General features: G+C 35.9%; 1 protein-coding gene across 1 annotated transcript in view; it reads right to left on the reverse strand.

Moving 5' to 3' along the window:
• Positions 1–1,123: 1,123 nt before the first annotated feature.
• Positions 1,124–21,477, reverse strand: part of PHKB (phosphorylase kinase regulatory subunit beta) — a 78,755-nt gene continuing 58,401 nt past the window's right edge. The window contains 11 exon segments of the mRNA XM_029087180.1: positions 1,124–1,395; positions 3,712–3,852; positions 5,144–5,251; positions 5,513–5,642; positions 8,975–9,109; positions 12,513–12,718; positions 13,980–14,070; positions 15,865–15,922; positions 18,461–18,542; positions 19,388–19,550; positions 19,639–19,700. Coding sequence (XP_028943013.1) covers positions 1,258–1,395; positions 3,712–3,852; positions 5,144–5,251; positions 5,513–5,642; positions 8,975–9,109; positions 12,513–12,718; positions 13,980–14,070; positions 15,865–15,922; positions 18,461–18,542; positions 19,388–19,550; positions 19,639–19,700 — 1,314 coding nt within the window. The 3' untranslated portion in view covers positions 1,124–1,257.

Here is a 21,477-nt window from a genome sequence, read left to right on the forward strand (position 1 = left end):
GAAGTTCTGAAAATCAGGGATGTACTAACCACTAAATGTGTTCAAATAAATACTCCTCTTGTGCCCAGATTCACTTTTGCCATTAGTTTTGCCCTCTTTCTCCAAGTAAGTTAAAGTACCTGCCTTTAATATCAATATGGCAACAATTCATTGACAGTTGAGTTGTAGATGGTCACTATTAATTTAATTATCAGAATGTTTAAGGACCAGTTCTAAAGCTTTAGTAGATTTGCTGCTGCTAAAAGAAGCACTTTAATGAATTCCAGTAGCACATTAAAGGTCATCACTAAAGTCAACAGGAACATTTGCACGTAACTTAAAGTATTTTTATTTATGGGTTTTTTTACAAGCATTTCCTTTTTATTACTTTCACCAAAATAAAGCATATAACACACAGTGTTTTCACACATTTCACATTTAGGAGATAGATAACTGTATCTTGAATTCTTTAATATATTGATAGCTTACGTAATAAGTTTTTTCTTCATTGATGTTAATTTTAAATACAGTTTATTTATCCTTTTTTTCTAAAGAAACTTCATCTTGTTACCATACATTTCCCTTGTTGACTTATAGATGTTTAAACAACAAATGGGAAACTGCAGCGATAATTATTGCTAGAGATAAAAATTTGCTCTATTAGGATGAAACCTGTATATCAAGTTATCAACTGATAAATTTTAAAAAAAAACCAAACCAACAAAGCCAAACAAACTAAATGTATGCTGTCAATTGAATTGATACAGAAAAAATTTAAAGAATAGCAACTGTTTAACCTTTACCTCCTATTTGTGTGTAGAGTATTAATAATAAAAAAATCCAATTTTCATATTTCTACATTAATTATGCATGTTAATTATGGTATTTTCTGAATTTCATTTAGAATTTACAATAAACTTGTTTATAATTATAAATAAATAGAGGCATAAAGACAAAATCTCATACTGCATTTCTCTTGAAATTACCCATTATGTTAAATGCATAATTTAAGATCATAAATACAATCCCATTCAATTTAATCAGTTATCACAGGACTAATTTCATGTGCTCAGAGTTTCATGCTGCATAGTTGAGAAAGAAAAAAAAAAAAAAAAAATAGGTGGCACTCAGTATCTTTAATGGCACTTCTTTCAGCACAGGATAGTATGCATGTGTATTACTAGCCAGGGTCACTCTTAAAAACAGTATTTTAGTATGTGCATGAAAAATACATAGACCACTAAATAAAGCAACAATTCCTATGCTGTGTTTCAAGCCTTAGCTAATGGTACAAGGATCATCATTGCTTGCTCTCATTTCTCCTTCCAGCAACAAAGTGATCACAGCCTTACTCAAGTAGCTGCATGTTCCCTTTTTTCCAACTGGGTGAGTGTTGTAGAATGCAGTCATGTCATCCTGCGGGAGAGGGAAAAGATATTGCCATTAGTGTTGATTATGTAAAGCAGCCAAGCACAGGTGAACAAGAGGAACACCACAAATATGTTAGAAATGCAAATGTGGTTTTCAGACTTTAAAGCTATAATATAATTCTGCTAAATCTCCTGCATACACTTAGCTGAAAATGTGCAAAACAGATTACTAAAATGCACTGCATATATTTCTTTACTGAGTGTTCCAGTCCTGAACAGATACCACCTTCTTAGTAGTTTTTTAAATGTAGTAGGTATCAGAGAACGACTGCTCTCTTAAAACATGCAGCTAGATGATTACTATGTGCTACCTCAGTATGATTGTGAGCCAGGCTCTTAGGTGTACATGTAGAGATAAAGATTTATTTGGGGGGAGGGGGTAGAAATGTAAATCCATGAACCAAACCACAGGTAGCACATGAACTAATTCATTAATCAAATGAACGCAATAGGCTTCCTTCACTGAACACCTGTTTTGCAGAGTTAATGATGTTAAAACATCTGCCTAATCTCAAATTATGTATTGATTCCTGTAGTAAAGGTTCAACCCTTTAAATCCAGAAATTGGTTATTTCATTAAATCAAGGGCAGAGACTGTGTGGTGAAAATATTAGACTTCTGTAGTTTTAGGGTGTGTTCGAAATTACTGGAGTAAATACTTTCGACACTTATTACATGTTAACAGGGAATCAGCAAAGTTCAGAATATTTGAAAGTCAGTTTAATGGAAGAGCACAGCTCAGACAGATTATGAGTTCTTTTAGCAGTGTTTGTGAGGAGAACTTGAGACAGAACAATCCTAAATAGGCTACAATTAACTGCCAGCGGGCATATACCTGGGAATAGGGGAGAGTCAGGCTCCACAAAATTTTAATGTAAGCAGTTGTAATTTCCAACAACAACAATCATAAAGATACTGTTCACAACTATAAATTGGTATTTCTTTCTAAGAGATAAAAAGGCATCATTGTAAGTAGATCTGGGCTTCAAAAAAACCCCATCACTTCAGTGGAGGCTAGGGCAGCACCAGTAAAAACTGGATTTTACATGGCATTTTTCTTTCAGTTTATAGCCATTGGGGATTTCCAGCTTGTCACAGAAGTCAGTAGCATATTCAAGATACTGTGTGGAGCTGGTACTGAATAGCCATTGTGTGGATGGGAAGTCTATTTTGCTATGGCTGCAACCACAGTCATTACCTTCCAAAATGGGGAGGCCGAAAGAATCATAATTCCCTTTAAAAACAAAGGCATTGTGTAAGGTGATCTGTTGCTAAGGCTGGATATTTGGCTTGCTTTCAAATCTTACCACAAAAAAGTAGTGGCAAAAAGGTGAACCTTGCAACTTTTGAAAGAATTCTTAAGGAGCACATCCTTCCTCATCTTTTAAAGGAGCTAAATTCAGCAACAGGAAGTGCTGTTGAATATCAATATGTTATCAACCAATAGGTTATTCAGAGCTAGCACAGATATCTCCAAGTATATTGTGCACAATAAAAAGACAGGCGGAGTGTGGAAGATCATCCTCAGTAGCACAGGGACTTGTCCCACTGCTTTACTCATATTTCCTCCTTCAACCAGTTCAATAAGCCTGGCTTTATTACAGAATTTCAGAGCTTTGAGGCACCAAAACTTGTAGCAAGAATATTTAGAAGTCTCTAAAGCAAAAACCTAAAATCCTAGTGAAATAATCTTAGAAGCTACTTAATAATCAATTTTGATTTATTTGGATTTTAAGTCTTAGAGATTATAAGCTTGCTAAGTCATGAATGCAACTCTAGCACAAAAATCAGTTGCTAAGACCAGTTTTGCATTTCGAGTTTGTACATTAATATTGTCAATATTAGTTCTTTGGTTACTACAATTTTTTTTAGTATCTGTGTACATAAGATCCTAAGTTCATACTTCCTTGCTCAGCTTTAGTTTTTTCTTTCTTTTTTTTGTTATTCTTAACTCTTCTCTGTTCTAGTGAACCCCTAATTAATTCTTTCCCCTTTAATGAGTATTTTGACAATTTCAGCTTTACCCAAACTCTCATTTCTAAACTTTCTCATTACATTGTGAGTATTCTCCTTACCATACCAGTTTGACTTTACACTTCAGCAATACAGTAAGTGTGCATCTTTTATCTCTGCTTATAGGCTCTTTGCAGACTTATGCAGCACTTGAGTATATTAATTTCTTCTTTGTGTTCCATTCTGAACTCCTATCAATTGCTTTTTATTCTGATTCACAAAGAATTAACATTTAAAACTAACTTCAGTAGGAATGGCAAATTCTCCAAGACAGTAATATTTTACTCACTTGTTTTTGAGCTCCCTTTGGACTGCTGTGATCTTTCTGAAAGTCATTAAATGCTTCTTGTACCACTTTGTCCAAGTCCACTTTGTCCTGGAACTCTAGCTCAGGATTTCTCTCCAGAATAACAGATATAACCATCAACAACTAGAAGGCAGAAAAAGACTGTAAGACTTTAGATTTTTTTTTTTTTAAATTCAAGTTACATAAAAGCACTGTTAATAATTGCATATGTCTCCTTCACGAAGGAAGCCATTTAATAATGGCACAGGTAATAGTGCACAGATAATAGAATTCTGACTTTGATGAAAGAATCACTGAGAAAGCAGGCTTTTTTGAAAGGTTACAATTTCTGGTGACTGCCTAGTTAAGGGCACTGTATAAATGATTCACATTAACACCTAACTTCACTGGGATCCAGGGAAGTTATTTTCCATTTATTCAATTCACTGTGTGGCTGCAACCCCCGAACCTCAGTGTTTGACATCTTGAGGCATAATCACGTATGGTGTAATTGTACTATGACAAAGTTTATAAAAACCAGAGTCAATAGACACCAATAAAAAAGTCTCAGTTCAAGGGAATTTACATTATTAGTATCTCAAAGAGGTTTAAAATAGGAAGATGAACATGATGAGTGACATGCCATAATAAATACAAGTGGGCAGTAGAGTCTACATTGGTCATCTTGAGTTTTGATAATTGTATTACCTTTTAGCAAAAACTGGGGATGTTCCAGCAAGCAGCATGGCCATTGGTTGTTAGCCAGAACTGAGATGGATTTGATTTTACTGTGGAGAAATACTCACTCACAAGCACCAGAGGCACATACTTGGGAACTAACAGTGAATGCTACTGACAGCACAGATGTCAGTTACCAAGGGTACAGATGCTCTTGATGTGTTCAAAAAGTACACATTATGTGCAGCGGTGCGGAAGGAGTTTAAACAGCCTCTTGCTTTACTATTAGGTATGGGAACATAAGGAAACTGGAAGTTAGCTGATTTAATAGTCTAAAGCAGCTTACTAGACAGCCTCATCAAAAGGAAAGAGGAGCAGAGCAAACTGATATTTTAGAGTTGTTTTTCCCTAGACCTAGAAAATTGTTAGGAAGAGGCATGGGCTAGGGACTTAAAGGAAAGCTACTTTGGAATTATTATTATTCTTATTAGTTTTCACCTCCTGTGACCTAATTGTATTGACACTGTCATTAGTATTTATTTTCTAAAGGGGAAAGAACAAGAACTTAGTATATTCTGAACATATCAACAGGAAGCTGTTTCATCATATAAAATCTGTGAGGAATCACTGAAGCAAGTGTTTATATTTAAAATGCTATTTCTTCAAATATTCCAGCCTCTGTTACTTTTTGTTTGTTTGTTTTAAGCTGTAACATAATGTGTACGTTATAAAATTTCATTCTTTGTAGGCCACAGACCTCTACAATAATTTGCCTGTATTCCGGCTGGTCGATATTTTGCAGCATATCTTCAACTAGAAGGGAAAAATTCATTTCATACATCGTCATATCCGATAAGGTTGGTTGCTGAAAAACAAACAACACTTTTACTCAAATACCATTTGCATTAAATCAAAACCACCCCCAGGCAGAGTCTGTTTGCTTGTTGAATAAATAATACTCAGCTAAGAAATAACTTGAAAATAAACTTAAAAAAAAAAAAAATCATAACAGGAACAAATTACTTTAAGTAATACATGATGGAGTAGAATAGACATTAATGATAAAATTATTCACTGTTAATAGTCAGGTAGAGCAGAAATAACTGAACATCTCTACTAGTTTTACCTGTGGTAAAAATTTCCCTGCCACTATTAAACCATTAGGGGTTCTCTCTAGGATCTGCCACACCCGATCATAGAATCCAGCAGGAGTTCGATTGAGAGAACCATCTATCTGTCTTCTGTTTAGCCAGCTTCTGTGGACAGAGAACATTGAGAACTTGAAGTAAGAACCTGTTACAGATGCAGAACCAAGCCATGTTCTGTCGTGTAAGCCAGTAAGGTAAGTGCTGACATCACATAAATTTTAATGATTGCAGTATATGCTGTGCTTTCTGGTAAGTTACACTCTAAAGCAAACTAAATCAAGATGCTGGGCATATAGAAGTTAGAATGTTACTCCTATGTGTGTGTTTGAGCTTTATGGAACTGGAGGAAAAGAATTAACTGGGAAATCTACCCAGTGTAGTACAGTAACAGTAGTAGGCTGAGCTCATCATGTCTAATCAATGTGAGTCACCATAAACTAAAAAAGAAGTCACGGTGTGGTACCTATGACAGTCAAATAAAGCCCTGTCATTTAGTTTTTGTATTTTTACTTCTCAGTATTACTACAGCAACAGGGCTTTAGCCAAAATGTTTGAGACACCAGCAATGGAACATTACTTAGTGGCAGCCACGGGTATGATTTTAATCAGTGGATTCACAGTACAGAATTAATTCTTGTGTAGCAATACTGTGCATATTTGACAGAAGAATTTTTCTAAAAGTTACTGTCCTGAGTTGTTTTCTAAATTTTAAGTAGAAAAATCTAAATTTAAATGTATATGGTAAGATAGTAGTGAGGGATCCCCTAGGAAGCAAAACTGATGAAAAGCAACTAATAGTTTTGTCTTAGTTTAATATTCCTGCAAAAGGGGTTTTGTTTTTGTTTTTTTTTTTTAAAAAGTTCCATGTCTTGTCACGTCATAAACAGCTCATTCTTTTATAACCTTAATAAGAAGGAACAAATGCTTCAGGAATTACCTCATCCAGGAAAGGTGGAAAGTTTCTACACTCGTATATTTGGATATTTGCAGCACAGGAATCAATAAATCCTTATTACACATTATTTAACATTGTGGATTTGGGGGTTTTTTGGTTTTGGAGGTTTTCTTAGGAAAACTACATTTAAAAATTACTGCTTTGCAACATGGCTTTCTGTATTTCAAAGACCTGGTTCTGTCAGGCTGTTCAAAAAGGGGAAAAAAGAAAAAAAATAAAAATAAAAAAGGAAACACCCTGGTCAGCTTTGTTAATTTTGTTGTTCTGCAGAAGTTTTGTAGCCTAGCTCAAATGAAATTCAGCACTAATATTTTGGGGGTTTTAGATTTATTTTGTTATATTTTTATATTTTAAGTTGAGCCTTTTAAACACTTGTGATACAAGAGCTGTCACTATCTTACTATTGACTTCTGATTACTTTACCACTGCCAGGATCAAGCCAATATGCAGTTGGTTTTTTCCTGTATAACTATTGGATTAACATGACAAATTAAGAAAAAATGTCTCATAAATCTTTTCTCAATAAAATACTTAACTGCCAAAAACTTGTGCCATTTAGAACAGTTCCATCTCTATGCAGCTCTGTCCTTGCACTAGGACAAGAAAACATTCATAAAAACGAAAAGACAAGTTGTGATAGAAATAAGAAGTTGGTTTTTAATACAATGAAAGAAGCAATTTGAAGATGTCAAAAATACTCTGACCTATCTAAATTACTATCGTAAGGAAGAGAGTCCTGTAAACTGTATGAGTAAAATGAGTTTTCTAACTATTTGGAACATTAAAAGAACAATGCTCCATTTTAAAAAGGCTGCTCGTAATCTTGTGACCTGCATAAATAAATAGATCAAAAAGAGTATCTCTGGAAGCCTGCACTCTGATGGCAAGATAGATAGAGATATATAGATATATATAATGTATATGGTATCATCCTGGAGTCCAGTGTAAGAGGTAGGAAAATTGCAAAAATTTTAACCTCCATGAAAACTTGGAGAGAGGTTAGTTGTGGAGACTGTTAGGGAGGTAAATATATTAGTAGCTCTTGATGTATGACAAATTAATTGGCAGTGGTATATGGTATCACAGTAGTAGAGACTTTTTTTCTAAATACCACAACAGTAGGAAACACTGTCAAAGAAAGAAGACGCAAGGAGACAGTGTTCTGTGTTTCCTGGCAGGAAGAGAACTTTTAAAAACAAGTCACTAACGGGTAAGGAAACATGAGCTAGTAATACTGTACAGGAAGAAGTAAACCAAGTTTTGAAGGATATGCTGGATATCTCTTGTACTCAGATAACCCCCCAAAAAGAATCTTCATCCTCAGAAAATCAACTACAGTGCTCTTTGCTGACCCAGCTCTTGTATGCTAAAGGAATCAAAATCAGAAGGCACTGTGACAACTCAGGTAAGATCTCTAATGAAGGATGCTGCTTGAATTGCTTACTCTGATTGACCAAATTGTTTCCTAAATAGCATAATAGTTAATGGAAAATGCTGCAGAGAAACCTAGGGTTGTTCTCCTAAGGTTTTAGAAGAATAATGTCAACATCAGTGTGAATACAGACAGCAACTAAACAGCATTAATAACCACAACCAAGTCGCCAAAAAGCATGTGGGAGATACAGTCAGTTGGACTGAGAGATTCTACATCACACAAATTAGATAAGAGAGAGCAGACACCGATTTAAGGAGCTTGTTTCTCAAGACATTATAGATTGGGGAAAAAACCAAAGTGTTTTGAATTAAGCAGGAACATAAGAAGTATGATATGCAGTGTATTTCCTCTTCATTGAGAGAAAAGACTATCATCCATCTAGTCAAGGACTATGGAAATTATCAGCAGTATGATATGCCAAAGTTTAATCTAACTTAACTAGAAGGAAAACCTACAGGAAGACTTTTCACTTTATTCTTATTGATATAGTTAAGTGGAAATATTGTAATTTTAACTGTTGTCTTGCACACTTTGTATCACAATGAATGCTCTTTTGGCAGCTAGTTACAGCTTGGAGAAATGACTACAAGTTTCAGGCAGCACCGCTCTCTCTTGAGAATTCTAGAGAACATCTGTTCTTAATTCATATAATAAGCTAGAAGGAGGAGGGCACTGAACAGCAGACAAACTGTTCTTACAAGTAGTTACTTAAGTAGATGGTATTGACTAATTTTTGGCTCCTTTCCCCACATCAAAGAATGCAATGCTTCACATTATTGCTCAAGTATAGACAGTACTACTATAAAGTAAGGCTCTTCACAAAGATAAAGCTGAAAAGGGAAGATGCAGTATAAAAGAAACAATTATAGAACCTGGACACAGGTGAAAGAGTGAAAAAGTGCATTTTTGCTACCTTTTCTTAAATAAGTATATTACTGATTGCAGATGCCTGGTGATTTCAAATGTATACAAAGTAGTTTAAAAATGAAAATTACTTGAACAGCCTATTATGAATGAAACCAGGTGCCACAAACCCACACATCTCATTACCTCCCCTGCTGCTGTGGTTGAAGAATATCCAGCAGAAGCTGCTTCACTTCACTAGGGGACAGCTGGTATAAATCCTTGGCTGGCATATCCCCAGCACGGATTTTCAGTTCATACTTCATAGCATGGATAATCCATCTGAAGTAAAGGGAGGAATACATTTATTAATTAAATATGAAGCTTCCAAAGATAAAAAATTAGTCTAATAAAATAGCTCAGAATTTCACACGATCCTGCTGCCTGGCTGTCAGGACTCGCATAAAATACTAAACAAATACTCTACTGCTCTTCCTGTATTGTGGAATTTACTCAGATTTTGTGTTTGTTTGAAATATGGGACAAACTGAAAGGGAAAATGCATAAATTTTAAGAAATGGGTTATGAAGCATGCTTTTCAGAGGGAAGATATATTTGACCACATATTCCCCCTACATGCCATGTTCATTAAGACAAATATTTACTTGCCTTTTGATGTTAAAATTCCTACTCAAAATTATGCTCTGACAGTATATGCATTTTGATTATGAGTTTTAAAGAAACCATAAAAATTAAATTATTTTACATTTTTAAAGATTTCAGGGTTTACAGTTTTAGCCTTTGAAATTCCTTTTTGCAGTCTATCACACTTTTCTTTCTTATGCTACTCCCTTTTGAAAATATTTGATTAAATAAAATTATGACAACAGTGAAGATTTTTCAGCCTTAGGTATCAGAGAGGCAGAACTTCGCAAATTATTGAAGGAAAATGCTAATTTTATTCTGCACATTATATAAAACCAGTGCTACAGCCCCTAATATAATATCAAAGATGAAATAATGTATAGATACATCTGAAGCAAGATAGCTGAGCATGGAGCTCAGTCTCTTTACCATCTACATTGCTTCAGTTCAAGTAGGTACTACTATCAAAAGGGAAAAGAAACTTAACTAGTTTTTCCTCAAACAGTCTGACTGTGTCACGTAACACCTGATCAAGTCTGGGTTACATCAAAGAGCCCTATGCTGTTTATCAGGAAATGCAGAGTATTCCTAGGAGAGTTACCTTGTCACCAGTATAACCACATTCCACAGGCACTGAATTGTTTTGTTTATGTTAAGTCAAGTCACAATCTTTTTTGAAGGATTCTTAATAACTACATAGAATTCTGAGATGTTAGGCCAACATTGCTTTAAATTTGAGGTTTCTAGGACCATTCATTGAAGGTGCAACATGCACATATTACATTATCCAGATCACACTACTTTATTTATTGTAGTGGGTGAACAGTGACCTTCTCTTGTTACCAAGACTGACAAGCACAACCAGCTTAGCAATCAGTTCTTTTTTCACTGATGACTCAAATGTATCTGTGTGGAAGTCATTCAGTGGTATTTTCTCTTTGCAGTGGCTTACAAAACATAGCAAAGTCAAGAGTGGACCTCCTACCAAACTCGTCTCTGATAAGAGGTGAGTAGAAGTCAGTTGGTTGGAGGTTTTTACAGTAATAGGGCTGTCAGGAACTTGATCTATTTCAACATGAAACCCTGAAAACAAATCAATAATAAGGCACTAAATCAAATCATTATCAAACTAGAGTGGTGTTTCTGCGAGAAGGTTAATTTTGCTCACTGGAGTGGCTGATAACACTGAAATAAAGGAAATTGAATCTCTGGCATTAACCTTGGAATAAAGAAAAAAAAAATTGCAAAAAGGATTAGCTACAGAGAATGAGGAAGGGGAGGAAAGAGGAGTAGCATGGATTTGCAAGGGCTGCAGAAAAGGTATTTAAGTGCAAAAGGATAGATGTGAAAAGTTTTTATGATGTCTGGAATGTACTGCTAAACTGGAATAATGAATTTTGTGTGCTAGAAAAAATGCTGGTTTATCTCTCACCAGTGCTGAAATGCTGTATTTTCTCTATGAAAAAAAATATGGAAGGTGGAACATTTAAGTTCTACTTTTAAAGCATATTCACCAATTCTGTAAATCTTAGTCAGTAGCACCTGGCCTCTTCAGAGAAGTGCTTACTCAAATGCATCTGTCTCTTTCTAAATGTGAAAAAATAATTCATTTCTATAGATAGCAAAGCAAATGCAGATACCATGGAATATGATAATACTCCAGCATAGACTATTTGTAGGTCATCTTATCAAAGAACTAAATAGAACAATTCAGCAGATAAATGATGTTTTAAACTTGACTCAGGTTTGTGGTTCCTAAGCTCTATCTAGCCTAACCTATTTAGCATAGAATTGGACAACTCTTGTTGATGAACAGTCAAGCAGTGTTGCATGTGTATGTAATAGGGATACTATTCAGTTGAGGGGGAGATTGTTTGTGGGTTGTTTGAGGAACAAAAAGACATTTTTAGCAACCTTACAGGACAAATGAGGTTTTTCTTTACCATGTCAGTTAAATATTTTTGTGTAGAGAACTGCTCTTGAACAATGTCTTCGTTATGCCAGCTGTCAGATATTCAGATTCACTATCAGAAGTATATCTTGGTGCCTCAAAATACTTAAGGAAAAGCTCTTGCTGTTCTCTCTCCCCCTTGTTTCTTCCCTCCCTTCCATTACAGTACATCCCTAACCTCTGGCCATGTCCCTCTAACCTGCCCGATGGGTGGGCAGGCAGCAGCACACTGTGTGCAGCTACATTACCTATGGGGCAGCGTAACAGAAGAACCAGCGTTAGGTTTGGTGTGACCCATTATGTTTCTAAGACCCTATCTCAGCATCACATTTACCAGTAATGACGTTTGTGCTCATTAGCAGCCTTAAGCGTGTGCAGCACACCTGTACCTAGTACAGGATAAAAGGATTTCTGTGGAGATTGCTTTGCTGCCTCTGCACAGATACAAACTGTGAGCAGACTTGGTATCCACTCTGCAACTGGGGAAGTCTGGATGGCACCCGGTGTGCTGTATACCTGTTGCCAGGTAAGAAACTGTCTCAGGAGCACTCTGAATACACTCGAGTGCATACTTTATTGTTTCAGCTAAGGCTATGAGGCCATTTGCAGTCTAAAGCAGAGCTGCTTCAACCCATTGCATTGCTAACAGTGACTGAATGTGTCTATGCCAGAGGTAGACGCGGGCTGGTGAGCCAGCTGGTCACTGCCTGCTTGGCCACGAGGTGGGCCAGGCACAACATTCTGCCTGTTGGCTGCCGGCAGACAGGGTGCCCCGGAGGCAGCACACTGGCCCCTGCTCACGTGCTGTACAGGATGTATCTAACCCCACTACACTGCTTTTGGTTTTAAAGCCCTAACGTGATAGGGATCCTGCACTTCACTGTATTAGCTGTAGGAAGGCTTCAAACAGGCTCTTAAAAGGACTGCCCCTCCACTCTATGCTGTTGACTGGCAAATTTGAGATTAGTTGTGTACCTGTTTTTGTCACACTAATTTAAAGCAGTCTTCCTAGAAATGTAAAATTGAAGTATACAAGTTTTGCTGCATCATCTTACATAAACCATTTTTGCAATGTAGCAGCAATCTGTTGAAGTATCCATGTTCTCCTGCTACACTAGTAGTAAGAACAACAACAGATGCTTTACTAACCCGATCCGTATCTTCAGCATGCCACTGAAAAGTTCAGGTGAATTTGAGATGATCCAGCCAATGTGGATGACAAGTTCCTGATGCTAACCTACAGCCTCTCTTTCATCTTGTAAATTACATTTTTCATAGATGATGTTCTTAATCACTGCTGGGGATAAGGGATTAGAAATAACTTCTTCCTCTTGGCCAAAAGCTCCAAGTGTCACCTATGGTATATGGAAAACAGTTCAGAAGATACAGACAGAAATAAAAGCACCACAGAAGCAATTCAGAAATGAAACTTCATTAAATCTATTTTTCTTGTTAAATACTACAATACAAAAATAATTTTATGTCAATGACTGATGCTTGTTAATACTGTTAGTATATATGGAATATATTTTTCCAAATTAAAAATACAGGACCACTGCTTTGGTTTCAAAACTGTCTGTATAATCATGACTATACACTAGGTCTTTCATTTCTGACATTTCAGCTGTGGAGCTCACTGCAAATTCAGACTTAAATTCAGAGTATTGTTTTCTTATTTCTAATAGCATCCTAAAAGTTACAGCCTTCATTTTAAGAAAATATATTGCTGATACTGGATTGTTTAATGTAAAAAATAATTTTTACTAAAATTCTGAAATGCTTTTCATCTACTGTCAGTAAAACACAGCAACACCAACTTTTCTCCTATAATCAAGATCATCATGATAGAGGGCTCAGTGAAGGCAAGTTAGGTTAAAAAGTTGAAAATAAACAGCTAGAAGTCATGCTGCATGCAGCTGCAGCTTCATCTATAGCTATGTAGCACCAGAAAGCACATACCCAGACCTCAGTCTGCAGTAAGACAAAGATAAATTATCATAATAGCACTGCATATAGCTAAGTATACACATATACATATTTTAATACAAAAATGCATAAAGAGCTGTTTCCAAATAATAGCAATTGAATATTGTGAACTTAAAATTGTTGTACTAGAAAAAAAGAAAAAGTCCTCCTTAGGAAAGGAAGAAACACTGATAATTAAACTTTGTCTGGAACAGACAACTAAAATCCTGAAAGACTTTTTTGCTCAACTGCTACCCATCTGTTGTCTTCTGCTCAATGAGAGAGAGAGCGGCTACATTTTCATTAAGTCTTAAAAAGAAGCTTTATTACTTAACTCCATCTACTTCTGTAAAATCAGAGGGCATATATATGAAATGTAAGAGTTATGTAAATCATGCCTCATCCCTTCTTAGCTAGATGCTGAACTGTCTTTTCAGTATTAACAAATTTTCATTAAGTAAATTTATTGCATAGTATATGCAAGTATTAAATATATCTTTATTTTCTCTGGATTTTTCTTCTTCAGTAAGCATTTTTTAAACTATTGGGTACTTTGAAAAGAAACCTCAGAGGCCTTCAAAATTAAAAATCCTATTGATTTAGTTTCTCTGTTATCATTCCTTAATACATTTCTGAGGAGTAAAGACTTACCTGCTTGCCCTGAACTAAAACATTAGTAATAGATGGTGCAAGGCTGTCCACTAGTTTACCTAAAAGACTTGCTGCGAAGCGCACAACAGACCTGAGGGCAGAAAACAGAGCAATCCCACTACATATCAAAAGCTAGTTTAATGAATTCATCTATCAATTTGAAGTCTGCCACGGTAGAGATCTCAAAACTAACTTAGTAAATACATTCATTATTTATAAAGCAGAATTCGGATCAGATTTTATGTCATCTTCTATGGATTTTCATTTTTTTTAGTCTAGATATAGGTTAATGGATCAAAAATAAATTTGGTTAGAACTCATTAAACTACCAGCTCCACAAAAAGCTTCTCATTCTTCTTTCAGCATCATCCTGAAAACAGACAGGTGAGAGGTGCCAGCTTCTCTTTTGTGACATTTTCATCATTTTGCAAGATAACCTTGGTAGTTTTTTAGTCTATTTAAGGAAAAGTTAGAAAGATTTTGCAAGAGAAAGTACAAAATGTAACGCCAAGGCTTTGTTTTGTTTACCATGCTGAGGCAGTATTTTATGTGTGTAGCGTGAACAGAAGAGACTTGTGTAAAAAGCTAGGTTAAAAACTAGCTGTAACTTTAGGAAAAAAACAGTTTTTCACATATCCAGTTGATGGTTAAAGATATGAACACTTTTAATAATAATTTCTTGACAAAATACAAACCTAATAGACCCGTATTTGAGCTTTTCTAGCACAGGCTTTGAGGCTACCAAGAATCATTTATCCACAGAGATAATGAACAAGTTGTAATATTCTATAGTGTTAGTAAAAAATTCAAACAGTTGATGTTGATTCCTGTGAAAACTGCTGTGCACTTCTTAATATCAAGAGCAAAGCATTTCAGAAATGCATTAGCTGATACTATCAAAATGCAAATAAGCAAAAGAAAAAAAATCTCACGGAGCTCTATTTCAGACTTCTGGGCACATTACCTGTTTCCCATGTACCAGTAAAGTAGTAATATGTGGGGCTATAGAAGAAGAAAATTTCTGTGCAAATGCAGCACTGTAGCGCAACACCAACCTATATGTATGTCACATGGCAATCATGGAAGAGAAATGAAAAACAGTTTACATATTTTGTTTCTAAAAATACTTTTGATTTTTATTCTTTACAAAAAATACCACCAAGGTGTTTTGGTTCTACCTTATTATTGGCAAAGGCCCATTTAACTGTATAAAGAGACTAAAATGAAAAATGAAAAACAGTTTTTATATCTACAGACTCATCTGTTAGGAATAGTTACAGAGTGAGAGAACAGGATTCAGGACAGGCTCAACTCATTTCTCTGATAAAGAGAAATGAAATTTCTGCTGAGCTTCAGGGCAAATAAATTAATAAACAACATGTAAATACCAACCTATTTGCTGAAACCTTTTAAACTTACTATGACAAAGTTGGGCTCAAAGGGAATTGCTTCGGGGCAATAAACAGACTGTGTAAGTGTATCAACTTAACTGATTTACATTTGATCACCAGCCTTGCTACAGAATGCTACTGATAATATTTGATCATCATGCCCTGTAAGACATAAGAATACTAGTTGTATTTTCTCATTATTTGAATTTAATGAGAACTGTACATTGGCAATAGCACTCATAGCAAAACCAGTTTATTGTTCTTTCATATTTTAAAAGGTAACAGTAAGGAAATACTTTTTTTTTTTTTTTTTTTTTAAAGCCTTATAGACCAGATCTTCAGCTGCAATGAACCAATGCAATTTTGTCAGTAAAGGTGTTTTGTTTTGGTTTTTTTTCCTCTTTAAGTGCAGAATGATCTGGCTTTACTCTCTATAAACACATGGGGGGTCAGGGGGGAATGTAAAACAAGGAACATGATATATGTATACAAACCAGAGCTTTTTGCTTCCAGCTCGTCTATAGATTCTTTCAATATGCTCAGCAACAGTACCTAAATGCATTAAAAAAAACCAACACACAAACAAAAGACAATCAAAAAAGATGCACAGGTTTTCATTTAATAGTAATAAGGTAAAACTTTGAGATCAGTTAATTCCGAATCAGCTTTAGTAAAGCACTTGCCTATTGTGATTAACATCGTAAAATTTAGATGCAATCAAGCCCTCTGTCATCCAGTTGTATGTTGTTATACAAGAAGCCAAACCTGTACCACCTATTCTTGCAGTATTTTGAAGAAAATTAATCTATGTACGGATTTGGCCTATAAAGGTGCATCCCTATGATATGATACATCCTCAAACTGCACATTATGTTTGGATATAGGATGTAGATACTCTCTCCACTGTCTTGCCTCTTTGTTGAGCTAAAACCTAGAGGAAGCAACAGGAAAGTCTTGTGCTTGACAGCATTGTTCATGGAAGTGGTGTTATGTTTGGACAAAGTTTGTGATAGCTGATACCCAAGACATGTGTTGTTTTCAACATTGTTCATATACATATGAAAAATAGTTCACCTGGTCAATCATGTGGGACCTGAGACTTTCATTTTACATGAAGCTCAGAGTGTGAAGGACGGGGATCTTTCACCACGTTGCAGCTCTGCCCTGAATAACCACAATAAGGTGCCCACAAAGATACCTAGGTGAGCTAGCTTTGGTAATCAGGTGCCTTACAGCACTACTCTTGTGGAGCTAATTATCACTGCTGCAACGTACAACAGATATATAAGACATTATATTGCTGACTTACTACTCTCTTCTCCAAGCTGATTTTCTGTGTGCCAAAACCAAAGAGAACATTTTGTGAAGTGTTCTGTATTAAAGCAGCATTGTGCTGTACAGACATGACATGAAAAAAGAGAGGGCAGCAAACGGGAAGACCACTGCTTCTAAGTTAAAGTAAGTAGTCCAGAATTCAGAGAAGATATGAAGTACGTTAATGGGAGCAGTAGATACTGTTACTTTGTCAGCCCACAGCCGATCATACTGCACGCTGTACTGGCATCTCAACTGTGCAGGGGTCAAGCGGGGACCATTATGTTAAAGGTACAAACCGTGACAAACATTCTATTACTTAGACTTCTCATTTAGCTTCTAGATCCTAAGTTCTCAGATGGAATGGCAATGTTTTTCATGCCAGGCACTTACTGGTGAACAGTAAGTTCATCTATAACAACAGTAACAGAAGTTGACTCACAAAAATCACAGCCTGTGTCTGTTAGCTGGAACACTCAAGGTTCTTCAGCTTTTATTTTTAGATTTATGTTTTATTGATTGTGTGATTATTTAATGTCAGTCTCAGTAATCTCCAGTTGTAGGAGGACAAGAACTTTTAGTCAGTGACTCATTAACTGTTCAATGGAAGGTGCATATTAAAAAGGTTATTGTAATCTGCTGTTTCACAGGGGATGGCACAAAAAGGTCTGTAGAAGTTAACTCTGAACAGTCAGAGGCACAACAGCACTTTTTTTAACCTAAATGGTTTCAGGAGAGTTTTTAAGTTCATCGTCATGATCTAATGGTAAGAAGCGGTTATGCTGGTTGCTCACAAAGGTTAGGCAGTGTGCCTCAACTTGTTGCCAGAGCAAAAGAAGTACACAACCTACAAAGGACTAAAGAAAGCTACTGAGGCTCTCAAAGCCTGACAACAGTACTGGAACAGTGGTGAAAAAGCCTGCTTCAGAGGCTGCGTGTGCCTAATGCTCAGATTCCAACCACGACTTCAGATTCACATCTTATTTTAACAATGCACTGTGTATCAGCCAATTAATTTAATTAAATTTAATTAACACTTTACATTGTTTTCTATATAATTTTTAATATAGCAATATGGATGTAATGTATATCTTCGTCACAAGAAGCAGCTGTCTTGTATCAAAGTTATGAAGCAGGGCTCTGTAACATGAGGTGGGAAGTTACACTGCTTGATGAACAACTACGAGAATATTATTTGATCCTAACATTCCTCTTTTTCTGAGCAGTATTCTTATATATAAGGCAGCTAATAAGCAGCCTTCAGGGAAAAAAAACAAACCACCAAGCCTCACAGCACAAAAGCCACAAGCCTCAGTAGCCTCTTCTGAATTATTTTACATTAATTTACTAATACAAAGCTGTAATACAAAATTAGAGTCAGCTTCACAGATATATTGAATTAAAGTCTGATTTCATAAAAGCAAAATAAAAAGTAAGTATAAAGCTTCACATCTTTCAGACTGTTACAGACAATTGTCTTCAGTTTCAGTTTTCTATACAAGGTCAAATCCTCTATTTTTTATATCTGTGTGTTCAAAATGACAAGCAGATACAGCCCTGGCCTACAAACAGTCTAAAAGGGTTCATATATTTAGCAGCTCATTCACCACCATGCTATGAATTTGCATGTCCCATTTAATGCAGAAATTGCTTTAAATGGCAAAGAAAATAGCTACACAACTGCTTGCATGCCCAGCCATTATTCATGTTCATTACAACTAAACAAACAGCTGCTTCCCGAAATATTCAGAATAGCCAAATGAAAGAAGCTCTTACCTTCCCTGGTGATAAAATTCGGTCCTTCCCTTTTAAGCAGTATACTCAAGAGTAATGCTTGGCTTGCTAGGCAATTGCAGTCCTGCAAAAAAAACCAAAGCAGCAACAACATAACCACAAATAGCCTTCAGATGTTCAGTGAAGCAAAACCAGAAGAGCTATTAAAATTTTCAAGTGAAACTAAAGGGCTGGTTTGTTGTTAGTTTTTTTGTTTTTTTTTTTTTTAATTTAAAAAAAAGTCAACAGATTTTGTTTTTTAAGGGACTTCACAACTATCTCATACCCTGTATATGTTGCATCCTTTTCACTGATGCCTGCAGAGGTTTCTCCATGGTTCAAATTAAGTTGCAATGATTTGGCCTCAGAAATGTTTCCTGATTTTTCTCTTCTTGGGTCCTGTCATTTACAATGGAAATGCTTGTAATGACACAGGGAACCAAGCAGAATACTTTGTGTGTTCCTATCGAACACTGGATCTGGAAATGGTCACTGGTAGTTTTCTTCTAGATACAGGAAAAATGCCCAATTGGAACTTTCCCTTAGTATTATTAAGAAGTTCCCAGTCTATCAGAGTGAATACCAACTGCTGAAGTCTCTTGAATTTTAGCCTAGCAATAAAATATCTATTTGTAAGACACATGACAAATGGATTCCCTTCTAGATGGTCATTTATTACCAGAAGATGATTTGGGTAGCGGGAAGAAATGGAAGCCAGAAAGGTCTGTGATGTTAAGATAAAGGACTGTCCAAGAGAAGATTGCTCAGGTATGAAGAGAAACAGCAGACATCTTATGTTACTCACTATGTTACTCACATTGAACCACAACGCTAATCATGTTGATCTGAATAGGCTGCTGTTAAAAAAAATACCAGCTCATAATTTCTCATTTCATGAGGATGAAGTCACACTGTATCAAGTTTTCTTACATTAAGTTTCTGCAGGATCTCGTATGTTGACTTGTTTTTCCAGTCATTAATGTTTACATCTGGTTGCTGCTCAAGTTCAGAAGCATTTGGAGTACTAGACTGTCTCTTGACTTTTGAATGTTTTGGAAGATCCAGCTCCTCCAAACTCTTAAATACAGGAGCCCTGAAAAATAAGCACATCATTTCTTCATAGTTCAGAAAATACTTTCATTATGAAATACTTAATCATTTCTGTTTACACATAGCCTTACTCTTCTGTTTCAGTGATTCTTAGGAAGTCAAGTTGTTCAACAACTGCTCCGGATATCAGTGTCTGAAATGAAAAATGGAAAAATAAAAAAGCTGCAGAAACTATATACATAACTATATAGCTGTCGTTTGTCTCAACATATTGCTGGTGGTTTCCAGTGAGAAAGTCATTTCTTTATCTACAATTCCAAAGCACATCATATCCCACTACTAAAGGCACTGATCACCAACATCTACCATTCATTTATTAAAAGGGTAAAAAAAAGGTGTAAAGGCTTTGGAAAGCTATAAAAGGGATAAGGATGTTAAGAATAAATACGAGATGCAAGACAATCTCCATTTAACCCAAATCAGTTTTGATATCCTTAGATTAATGCCATAACAATTAATATGCTGCAATATTATTAAACATGTACTGACATATGGGGAAGTTAGAACATTGGATTTATGGATGCAGTAAGAATTTATCTCTGGAAAAAGTATAAGGCATTCTTGTGGGGTTTTTTAAATACATTTCATTCATAAATCTACAGGACAATTGAACAAGTATGTAACTGTATTTAATGAAGTTGTATTAGGGGTCTGTTACACTAATGATTCTCTCAATGGCAGATCCACTGGAAGTGATTTCTGCACATGATTCACCCCACTCTGTGGACCTACAAAAGTTACCACCTCTTCACATCTGCAGTATTAACTGTTATTAACCAAATCTGGTTTTGCTTTGCTTAGACACAAATTCAGCAGCAGGGCTGAAGCAGGGACAGTGACCAGTGACAAATGCAAGAGGGCAGAAATCCCCCATCCTGGACCTGTCATCAACAATGCAAGTAACTGCCACCTTAATGTGGCACCAGGAGACAGGCTGGCAGGATCCTGCCTGTGTGCTTCCTCAGCCATGGCTCTGCTAAACACGCGCCTCAGAAGAGGAATGTCACTGCCCTTAGCGGCAGAGGCCGGGCGCCAGATCACTTAACCACATCTTAACTCTTTTCAGTGGTAAATCATGACTGTAGCTAACAGATGAAGCCTCAGGGAGCTCACAGTACAAATTCAAAGTGTCATACTTCATACAGCTTGTTTTTTTTTTTTTTTTTAAGCTTGCCTTAAGGCCAAATAAGCATTTGTTTGTAGTTTTACCACGTACTTTTCTAATGGATAACAAGTAAAGCAAAGACCAATGACTGTCAATATCTTAAATATGTTAAAACTGCTAATTAATCACTTAAAAAAAAAAAAATCTTTTCAGAAGATCAGTGAGTATGGAAGGGGAAGTTCACTCCCTGATAACTGTAACAGTATAGTGCTTAAAATAAGGACATGTTATGTAGATTGAGAAATTTCTCCCCTGCTACGACATCAGTTTAATCAAATGCAAGGCAAGAAAGTCACTGCAGTTAAAAAACAACCAAAAATTCCAACCAAAACCCCAACCAAAACAAAAACAAAACAAAAAACCCCCACAACAACAAAAACTGTTGCTTCAACTGCTGACAAATGAAAGATTTTCCATGGACAGTAATGGCATTTACTGTAGGAAAAGTAAATGGCAACAGGAGAGACTACATCACCTACATGTGACCAGTAGAAATACATAAATATTTGAAAGATTACAAGGGTATTTTAAACCATCATAGCTATGAGTATTTAATTTCCAAATGCCCCAGCTCTTCTAATACACATTCATGGTTTTCTAAGGAACAAGAAATGGTAACTATGTCTTTGGTCTTTTCTTACAAAAGAAGGGTCCTTCAATAGGTGTAAACTAATCAGCACATAGAAGTATCTAAAACCAGCACCCAATTCAGTTATTTTCACATTTTAATGAAGCAACATTCCTG

Source organism: Antrostomus carolinensis, unplaced genomic scaffold, assembly GCF_000700745.2.
Source record: "Antrostomus carolinensis isolate BGI_N321 unplaced genomic scaffold, ASM70074v2 scaffold13221, whole genome shotgun sequence".
NCBI classification, from domain to species: domain Eukaryota; kingdom Metazoa; phylum Chordata; class Aves; order Caprimulgiformes; family Caprimulgidae; genus Antrostomus; species Antrostomus carolinensis.